Source organism: Vicugna pacos, chromosome 2 (genome assembly GCF_048564905.1).
Source record: "Vicugna pacos chromosome 2, VicPac4, whole genome shotgun sequence".
Taxonomy (NCBI): Eukaryota; Metazoa; Chordata; class Mammalia; order Artiodactyla; family Camelidae; genus Vicugna; species Vicugna pacos.
In genome coordinates, this window is record NC_132988.1 from 5090137 (window position 1) to 5100813 (window position 10677).

At 42.4% G+C, this 10677-nt stretch overlaps 1 protein-coding gene across 1 annotated transcript in view; it reads right to left on the minus strand.

The window, feature by feature from the left end:
- Positions 1–10404, minus strand: part of SPMIP2 (sperm microtubule inner protein 2) — an 88708-nt gene extending 78304 nt beyond the window's left edge. The window contains exon 1 of the mRNA XM_072975029.1: positions 10246–10404. Within this exon, the coding sequence (XP_072831130.1) occupies positions 10246–10309 (64 nt within the window). The 5' untranslated portion in view covers positions 10310–10404. The remainder of the gene's footprint in view (positions 1–10245) is intronic.
- Between the last annotated feature and the right edge of the window lie 273 nt (positions 10405–10677).

The following is a 10677-nucleotide window of genomic DNA, read 5'->3' on the forward strand; positions in this document are numbered from 1 at the left end:
GTTTGAAAAAGTCTGGAAATCTCTAGAAGAAAGAGATTGGGGAGGTATTATTTCCTTGCTCAGAACAAAGGATTTATCCAACCCGATTGTCATCAGCATGTATTCCATAATCTCGGCTTAACTTCCGATAGTTTTGTCTGCCTAAGTTTTGACTACCTAGATTCCTAATTATCCTGTCATCAGTGCCATAATCCACTGAGCTGAAAGAGATATTCTGGTTTATATTAAGCATTTACAGAATGATACAACACACTAATATGAATTATACAAATGATCCGGTCTTTTTAAAGAATTATGAGACTTTAGAGCCCTCCCACACTGTTGGTGGGGATGTAATTTGGAGCAGCCCCTATGAGGAACAGTACAGAGGTTATACCTGGAAAAAAAACCCTCTAATTTGAGAAGATGTATGCACCCCAATGTTCAAAGCTGCACTATTTACAATAGCGAAGACAAGGAAGGAAACTAAATGCTGATCAACAGATGACTGGATAAAGAAGATGTGGCAAATATATGAAATGGAATATTACTCAGCCATAAAAATGAAGTAATGCCATTTGCAGCAACATGGATGAAATCAGTTCAGAGATTATCATACTCAGTGAAGTAACCCAGAAAGAGAAAGACATGAAATCATTTATGTGTGGAATCTAAAAAAAAATGATACAAATGTTACAAAACAGAAATAAACTCACAGGCAGAATACAAACTTAGTTACCAAAAGGGAAAGGGGGTGAAGGATAAATTAGGAGTTTGGGAGTAACAGATACAAACTACTATATACAAAATGGATAAACAACAAGGATCTACTGTACAGCACAGGGAACTGTATTAAATACCTTGTAATAACCTATAATGGAAAAGATTCTGAAAATGAATACATATTTATATATATATGTATGTATAATTGAATCAACTTTGCTGTATAACTGAAACATTGTAAATCAACTATACTTCAATTAAAAAATAAAAATTAGGGAAAAAATAATGAGCCTTTAAATTACATTTAAAAACCAAAGGTTGTGAGCTGAGACTTCTGCTCTTCTGACTAGAGGCAAGTTGGACCTTCCAAACTTGGAGGACCTGTCAGCTTCCCTCATTCCTGGGGGTAGAATGGGGGAAGCCCCTGCTGCCCGGGGTCTGCAGTGTTTCCCACGTGTCACGTGTAACTGTTGTCACAGTCTGCTTGTTCAAGTGCAGGTTCCAAGGCCCCTGGAAAACTAGCTCAGAATTTTAGCCATTCTGCATTCTTAAATGTCTCCTTAAGTGATTCTTACGCACACTACATTTCGAGATTCAGTGCCCTAAATTTGGGAGTGAGGTTAGTTCAGAGTCCCCTTTGGGAAGATCTCAGTACTGCCAGCAGTAGAATGTCACCAGGAGCCCAGAAGGTGGACTTGGCTCCCTTCTCAAGGCACACCGTGTCTCCCTTTTCCTCAGTAGCCACTCCTCTCCCCAAGCTGCGCGCTGGAGAGTTTGGATCATTGTTTAGTAAACCTGGGAGATGCTGCCCTCATTCTAGCCACTCGGGGTTCCTGGCTCTGCCCTCACGTCCCCCACCTCCAATCCCAGGGCAGGTCACTTGACTAACAGGAATGAGGCTTGGAATAAACCAGAGGTTGCCATTTCCCCACCGGAAGCTTCCCTTAGGCCCTTCCAGGTCCTTGCGAAGCCTGTCTAGTTCAGCCCCGGACACACATCAGGAGCGACCATCGCGCCCCTCAAACAACTGGCTCTCCCGCAATCCTGTCGTTCCCAGAGGGGATCTCCTTTGTTTTAGAAGGTGCTGCCCCAAATAAACTATCTGACCAAATAAGCGTTTGGACGTCTCGTTCAGTGCTGTTGTTCTTAAACGCGTGGATAATCTCAGGCCCTTCCCTGGAGTGTGTCTCTCTTAAAGGTGATACCTGTGGTCAAAGGGCCCTTTTACTAGGTGCTGGGAAAGGGTCCGCCTTTCCTGAGATAATTGCTGGCACCTGGGGTTAGCCAGGCAGGCACGCGCTTCCCGTACCCCTCGGCGCCGCACCCAGCAGCACCGGGGAGAGCTGCCGCTCCTCCCGCAGGGGAGCCAGGAGACAGGAGGGCAGCAGACTCAGGTAAGCGAAGGGGGTGCCTCTGGAAGACTTCCCACTTAAGGAGACCTCTCTGTTCTCCCTGACAGGACCACGCGTCGGTTCCCTCAGCCAACATCACATGAGTTCACGTATTCCAAAATCTGCCATCCAGCCAAAACATCGTGTTAAGGGAACTTGTTTTCTTTAGTATTATTTAGATCAGGTTTACAGGAAAACCCAAAAGGCCAGTAGTTAGCAAGTTAAGAAAAATATCTGTGGGGACTTAGTTAGCATCACACAGAACGTTCTGGGCCCAGTAGCTGGCAGTCTGCTGGTTTATACTGCTGGCGATCTATGCCAGCCGGGAGTGGTTAACACGTGTGCGGTGTTGACCACGTGCCAGACATTCTTAACCACAAAGAATTCAGATTCTTGGGGCCCCCGAGCCAGAATCATGGGGTCACCTGAGGGCTTGGTAGAAATGCAGACTCTAAGGCCCGCCCAGACCTTGGGAGTACAAATCTGCATTTTACAAGGTGATCCACATGCACATTAAAGTTTAAAACCCACCGGCTTAGAAAATCTTGGATCATTTCTCTCTGTGCCCATTAAAAAACCTGCTTCTGGCTTCAGATTTTAGGAGGTAATGTGTACTTGGCTGGTTTCTTATGAGAAAAATAGGATTCTAAGATGATTTCGTGTCCTCGCCGAGAACCTCCCTCCTCCAGAAAATCAGCTGTTCAAGAAAATAAATAGTATAAATTCTTAAAAACAAAACCTTCAAAAAAGTTATTGAAATAGATAAACAAGGACCTGCTGTATATATAGCACAGGGAACTATATTCAATTTCTTATAATGAGCTGTAATGGAAAAGAATCTGAAAAAAAATATATATATGTATATATCCGTATAACTGAGTTGCTTTGCTGTACACCTGAAACTAACATTGTAAATCAACTACACATCAATAAAAATAAGAATTAATTAAAAGTTATTGAATTTGTATTTATATGCAGGTGCCTTCATGTCATTAAATCATCATAGAAAACAGTATGAAATAGGTCCTACTATCCTCAAATTATAGACGAGGAGACTGTGGTCAGAGAGATTGAGATGCAAAGCCGGCTTGGACGGCTGAGTTTACAGTCCTTGCTTCTCCAAGCAGGGCCTTCACGTGCAGGAAATCCTAGTAGGGCCACAGTGCCCAGCACACAGTGAACCACCACCTAACCTTTGACACAATACTTTTTTCCAACCCTGTTTCAACAAAAACACTTTTTGCCTAATCCTGAGCACTTCCCCCTGATTTAAAGAAGTGATATTAATGTAACCTACAAAGTATCAACTTTGGAGAATTAAATCAAAGCCCAGAAAGGCAAATCAGTTCCTCTTCTTTCCATCTTAGTTCAGGCAATAAAAGCACACGTTGTTCAAAAAAGCCAAAAAGACAAAGAAGACAAAAAAATTAGAGTTTGAGACAAAGCTTGTCCTTGGAGGTCCTCTTCTCAGGGCTTGGTTCCAATGCTTTTCAAAGTGATGCCACCAATTAATGTTTTTTTCCTGCAAATCACAGCTGTGATGATTCACACAACCAACAAGTTCAGGTAGAATTGATTTGAAACTGCTGTTACTTGTAGATAAATTTTGATTCAGGTAAATCACATGCTCTGACTCCAGAATAAATACAGATCAGCCAACAAACATGACAGGACCACCAAAATGTGTAAGCTTTGTTCACAAGTTGGTTTTTAAATGGTGACATATTTGCTTCATGAATTAGAGTCGTGAGCCTTAAGCTGAATTTGCCGTAGGTCTATTTGATTCTTTCTTCAGCTAGGAAACCACAGGCAGTTCCGTGTGAAGTCACATTCTATTTTTAAAATTGAATTGAAGACATAACTATTGGTGTGACAGCTTCACAGGGCAAGAAACGAGATGAATCAATGGGTCTGAAACCCAGGCTAATGGAGCAAGCTTTTCAGAATCACACGCACATTTATGTACTTCACCTACCACTTAGAGTTTCATTCATCATATTGGTTTTTGCCCATTTCCTGGAGAGTATTTCCAATTCTCACATACTTCTAACAGAAGTCTCACATTGTGATTCCTCCTTCAGGAGGTGGAATTCTGCAACATTCCTGGTTTACATGTGCAGATTTTCTAGCAGATCTATGATGGTTGGATAAAATACTAGTATTTGTATTTAGTCAGTAATCTGGGTATAATGCACATAAATACATCATACAAACGGGGGCAGGCGGAGGATCTCAGCCTTTCGATCAAGATGGCGTGAACTTGAGATCAGGGCTTTGTGACCTTGAGTGGTTTACTTAGTTCTCTGAGCCTCAGTATTCCCATCAAAAACATATGGATTCTGAAAATCAAAACAGGGTCTGATTCTCGGGGGCCTGGGGGGGAGTCCCATAAAGGAACTTTTCAGGATGATGAAAATATTCATGGTCTTGCTCTAAAAAAGTAAGCGCATAGGTGTGCTCCCGTTGTAAAGTGTCACCGAGCTCAACACTAGATTCATATACTTAACAGAGTGTCTGTTACTTGTCAACTTTTTAAAAGGTTTTTAAAGTCGGACTCCCTGACACTTCTTTCAAAAAGAATTGCTAGCTCTTTATTAGTTGCAAAATAAATAAACTCTAAGATCCATCCATTATGTAGGAGGCAACTGATGCCCTGATTATGACCTTCGAAAAGCAAAGAAATGAGTAAGAAAAAACAAAACAAAACACAGGACATGTTTTGAAGGAGTGTCCTAGGAGGCGATGGCCCTCCTTTCCCACTTCCTCTACATGACTCAAGGTCTTCAGAATTGGATTTTTGAGCAGTGCACTCGGTGGTCCCAGGGATGTGTCTTCAGCTCCCATGGTGTCTGGACAGAGCAGACCCAGGGACCTCCTTGCTCCAGCCTCCCACCACCCTCCAGCCTTTTTTCCAGGTGCAACCTTCAGAACCAGCCACTCTGCCACCCTCAGTCTCCGGGACCAGCCAGCTCCATCTTTTGAGCTTAGCTCCTTGTTATGGATCAACCGTGAGCCCCCAGATTGGTCAGAATTACCCCACCAGGTGGAGGCCACCTTCACCTGCCCTGTCACCCTGCACCTGTGGGCCCCCTCCACCTACCTCTCTCTGGGCTCCTATTTCACCCACGACCAGGTGGCTCTGGAGGGCATGGGCCACTTTCCCCCAAATCAGCCAAGGAGAAGCGCGAGGGCCAAGAGCATCTCTTGAAGATGCAAAGCCAGCGGGTGACTGCGCCCTCTTGTGGAACAAGCAGAAGCCACCCCAGGACGAGTGGGGTGAAACCCAGGACGCTGCGGAAGCCACTGGGGTCCTGGGGAAGAACCTGAACCAGGCCCTTTCGGGTCCGCCTGCCCTGGGTTCTGCCTGCAGACCCCACCTCCATGACTTCCTGGAGATGCACCTCCTGGATGCGCAGGTGAGACTCATCCAGAAGACGGGCGGTGGACCACCTGACCCTCTTGTGCGAGTGGGCAGGTCCCCGGGGGCTGGGCTGGTGTCCCTCCCGAAGGCTCAACCCCAAGCACGACTCAGGGGCTCTGGAGGCCAGCTGCCTTGGGGGGGCCCGCTGGTGTCAGGGCTTCTGCCTGAAGCCTCTCTCTGCCTCCGCCAGGCAGCCTTTTAACTACCCTGGAGCCTTTTCTCCAGCCTTGGGCCAAATGGAAACAATAAAGCTTTTTGCAGGAGAAAAAAAAAGGACTTGTGTTTCCTTTCACTCTGGGGACAGCTGTGATGAATATTTAGATTAAGCAGGTAACAGGATAACCTGTGACGTTCTAACCGGAATAATGCGCTTTGAGAGAACAGGAAACCCCTTATTCACGTCCATTGTTGTGCCCTCCGAAGCTTGTGGCCAAGTCTTTAGTGATCTTAGAGATTCAATTTCTAGTTGTTAAATTGGACTTCAAATTGATACGATAAAAATTTAGAACAAACTTTTTTTTCTAAAATACATTTTAAAAGGAAAAATATTAAAATTTGACAGAAAAATAAAACTTGATGAGTGGTCAAATGAGGTAGTCACAGTATGCTAAGGAAATATACACTGTGAATCATCTACGGCGTAATGGAGTTTCACTAGAAATTAGAGAAATTGAAATTAAAGCAATTACAGCAATTGATGATGTGGTAGAGTGGCATTACACTTACAGCAAAAAAAGGAAAATCTGATATTAAACTTTAGACGTTAAAACCCTACACAACTCTTTTTAAATTTTATTTATTTTTTTAAAATTTTATTTTATTGAACTATAGTTGATTTACAATGTTAATTTCAGGTGCCCAGCAAAGTGATTCCGTTATACAGACACATACATATATATTTTTTCAGATTCTTTTCCATTATAACTTATTACAAGAAACTGAATACAGTTTCCTGTGCTCGACAGTAGGTCCTTGTTTTTATTTATTTTATACAGAGTAATGTGCACCTGCTAATCCCAAACTCCTGATTTATTCCTCCCCTCCTTTCCCCTTTGGCAATCATAGTTTGTAAACCCCTATAAAACCCTGAAATCATACTCAGAGTTGCTGCAAAATTTCTCAACCTCCGATAATCTGGTTAGTTTCTCCTTTACCTATTAGCATTCAAGATAACTTTAAAAAATAATTTCTCATGGTATTTTCTTGCTTTTACATTAATTATTACTAGTGAACATTGTCTACATTTTTATTGCAACTATACAATATTTGATGTAAAGTATGCATCAAATCAACTTTTTGTTTGCCTCACCAGGGTAATGTAACCACTTATGCCAGTATTTTTATGAGCGCATGGGCTGTCCGTTGAAATCAGTCCCAAATCTGGAGGAAGAAGATTTAAGTCCCAATATTTTAAAAAGGTCCCGAGTAATGGGCTTTAGAGGAATTTAAATTGTACTGCCTGATCTGCGTAAAAATCAGCGTGTTGTGTGTTGACCACGGAAGCATCCCAGACGCAAGCTCCCCTAAGGAGGTGAACCTGACTGTAATAGAGCCTCAAGAGCTAAATTCAATTTACAGAAAATGCAGAGGAGAAAGGTGCAAGTGGAATGAAAAGACAAGAAAGCAGCAGAGAAAGCCAGCTCGTTGGGTGTTTCTACTGGATAACCAGCCTCATTCCTGCAACAAGCCAATGGCAAGACGGAAAGAAGGCTGCACCAGCTCACAAGACACCAAGAGACACCACACAACCGAATGCAACGTGCACAACTAGTGTGATCCATAGTCTCACAATCGACTGTAAAAACGCATGTTAGAGGAAACTAGGGAAGTATTACCGTGGACTAGTCATTGCACGATGTCAAAGGATAACTGTTAGTTTTGTTAGGTGTGATAATGGCCATGTGGCTCCGCAAGACATACACACAGTGAGATGTGTAGGAATGAGGTAATGCGATATCTGGAATTCACTTTAAAATATCTCAGCACATGAAAAAGAAAAAAATGATAGGTGATCAAATGTGGAACATTTTTGACAAATTGTTGAATATGAGTGACAAGTGGGGTGTGCATAAAAATATTCATAACAAAAATTTTAAAAGGCACATCCAGAAAATATTGATATATACCTCTCCAATTATTGAAAATAAACCAAAGTGATTTAAAAAAATATTTGCAGGCTTTACATTGTCCATAGTATTTTATACAGCCCTCCAAAGTTCATGGCCTCAATAAGAGTCTGTATCTTTCACAGATACAGCTAATTCTGCTCTTTGTAAATATACCACAAAACAATAATAGAAAAGAAAAAATAATTTATGTAAAAGTATTCCTGTAGCTTTATTATAACAGAGAAAATTTGGAAATTAAATATAAAATACAGGAGAATGTTAAGTTATTATGTACCAATATATTGAAAAACCTTAAACTTATCAAAGGTGACAAGAATTTGAGCTATGCAAATACATTAAACTGAGTGCACACTGATATAAATTAAGTATCAATTAAGATTCTTTCGCAGCTACAAGTGACAGAAAAGCCAACCCAAACTGGCTTAAGGCAAAGAGGAAATTCACTGGCTGGTGGAAATGAAAAGTTTAAGAGACCCAAAAGTCACACTGAAATGGATCACAGATCTAAATGAAAACACAAAATGGTAAAACTTTCAGAAGAAGACAAAGAGAAAACCTAGGTGACCTTGGGTTTAGTGATGAATCCTAAGATACAGCATCAAAAGCATGATCCATAAAAGAAAAAAGAATTGATGAGTTGTGCTCCATTTAAACGAAAACTTCTGTTCTAGGAAAGACAATGCTAAGAAAACGAAGAGACAAGTGCAAACCAGGAGAAAATATTTGCAACACACTGATCTGATAAAGGACTTGTATCTAAAATTTATACAGAACTGTCAAAACTCAACAAGAAAACAACAACCAAAAAAACCCCCCAAATAAAACAGGCAAACGTTATGAACAGACATCTCATCAAAGAACGTATACAGATGGCAATTAAGTATATGGTCACTGGACAGTAGGGAGTAATGCATTAAAACAGTGAGATGTAACTACAGACAGTTGGGATGGCTAAAGGTCAAACCGCAAACTATACCAGACACTGACAAGGATGCAGAGCAACAGGTATCCTCATTGCTGATGGGAATAAAAAATGATACAGCTGCTTTGGAAGACAATATGGCAGTTTCTCAGAAAGCTAAACAGAGACTTACCATGTGAACCAGCAATCCCATTGCTAGCTTACCAAATTGATTTGAAAACATATCCACATAAAAGCTTTATAGAAGTTTTTTGCAGAATTGCCCCAAACTGTAAAACACCAAGGTGTCAACAGGTGAGTGGATAGACAAATCGTGGTACAACCATATGACGGAAGGTTATCCAGGGATAAAAATAAATGAGCTCTCAAGCCATGAAAAGACATGGAGGAACCTTAAATGCATATTGAGAAGTGAACGCAGCCAGTCTGAAAAGGCTGCACACTGTGTGGTCCCAGCTCTAGGACATTAAGGAAAAGGCAAAACCACAGAGGGGGTGTGGCCAGGAGCCCAGGGAGAGAAGGGCGGCGGTGGGGCTCGGGGGTTGGGGGGAACATAGGTGAAGCACAGGGATGTGTAGAGGGGTGAAGCTATTCTGTGTGATACCGTAATGGCAGATATATATGTACTCACGAAGTTTTTGAAACCTACAGACTTTTTAGTACAAAGAGCAAACTTTGATGTATGCAAAATTTTAAAAAATCATTTAGGAGTTTGGGGGATTCCAGGACAGAATTCAGAGGATGACAAGAAAATCTAACTGTGTTACAAATGTATGGAACAGCCACACTGAAGGGGGTGGGGGACCTAAGTCACTTTGGAAGCGAACAGAGACCATAAGTCTAAGGCCAAAGGAACGGCCAGGAAGCACTGTACTCTAGCTGGTAAGGTTTTCCCATGGAGCACCGGTGAGGAATTCTGATACTCATATACACACGCACTGGAATTAACCCTTAAAGAAATGGGTGGCAAATAGTGGCACCTGAGCTACTCATGATTGGGGTGGGAACTTGCAGATAAGCAAGCGGCATGCTTAAAAATACGCTTATGATTTTAAAATATAGAGGAAATAAGATAAAACTTGATTTATTTCTTACAGGCATCATGATTAGCCATATTCTATATAACTATAGTTTTTTTTTAATCAAAGTCTAGTTGATTTACAATGTTGTGTTAGTTTCAGATATATGGCAAAGTGATTCGGTTATCCATGCGTATAATTCCACACACACATCCCGCCCAAATCATGTAAAGCAAGTTGAAGGAGCAAGACTCCAGTCAACAATTTCACTAAAGCTCATTACACACCCCGCTCAAAGTTTTATCACCAAATACATCAAGTTTATAAAGATACAAGAAACTTAAATCAGTAATAGTTAAAATCTGACCCAAACGATGATTTGTATTAACATCAGAGTTGCCCCCATTACACAAAACACAACCTCTATGACACAAAAATGTCCCCTTGTGGCAGTTAGCTCAGATAGGGTGAGAACAAGGATGCCAGAGACCCGTTCAGGGCAGCGCGGTGTGAACCGTGTGCGTCGTAAGCGCAGCGGAGTCGTATAAAATAAACAGGTGTGTTACCACGCTCGCGTTCGTTATCACGTGAGTCCCATACAGGAGAGGGGTGTGAAAGAAAGGTTAGAGCTCCTCGTGAAAGACGCACACAAGCCCTTTACCTGTGAAAACCATCCGCTTCCCCACCGTGGCGGACGCCGGCTCTCGAGCGGATGCGCCCGGCATGGCCGAGGTCCTCACTGGGCGGCTGGACTTTCTTTCTCAGCTTCTTCAGGACGAGCCAGCGACTCTGCCGTCTCTCCCCTCCTGTCTGTGACCCGAACTAGGCGGTTGCTAAGGACTCTTTATGACAGGAAGGCAGGGTGTTCCTTCTAACACAGCTCAGCATTCCATCCTCCGGGAACAGAGCCACAGAGCTGCCGCATTCCCAGGACCCGCATCCAATAAGGGCTTGTCCTTATCTGTCAATATCAAGTCAAGAACAGGCCTGCAGAGCAGCCTTCTGTCACAGACGACCTGGGAGCCGCCAGCAACACAGGCTTTCAACATTTCCCAGAGATTGTCCGGCAGAGCGGTGTGACTGCGAGAACCAA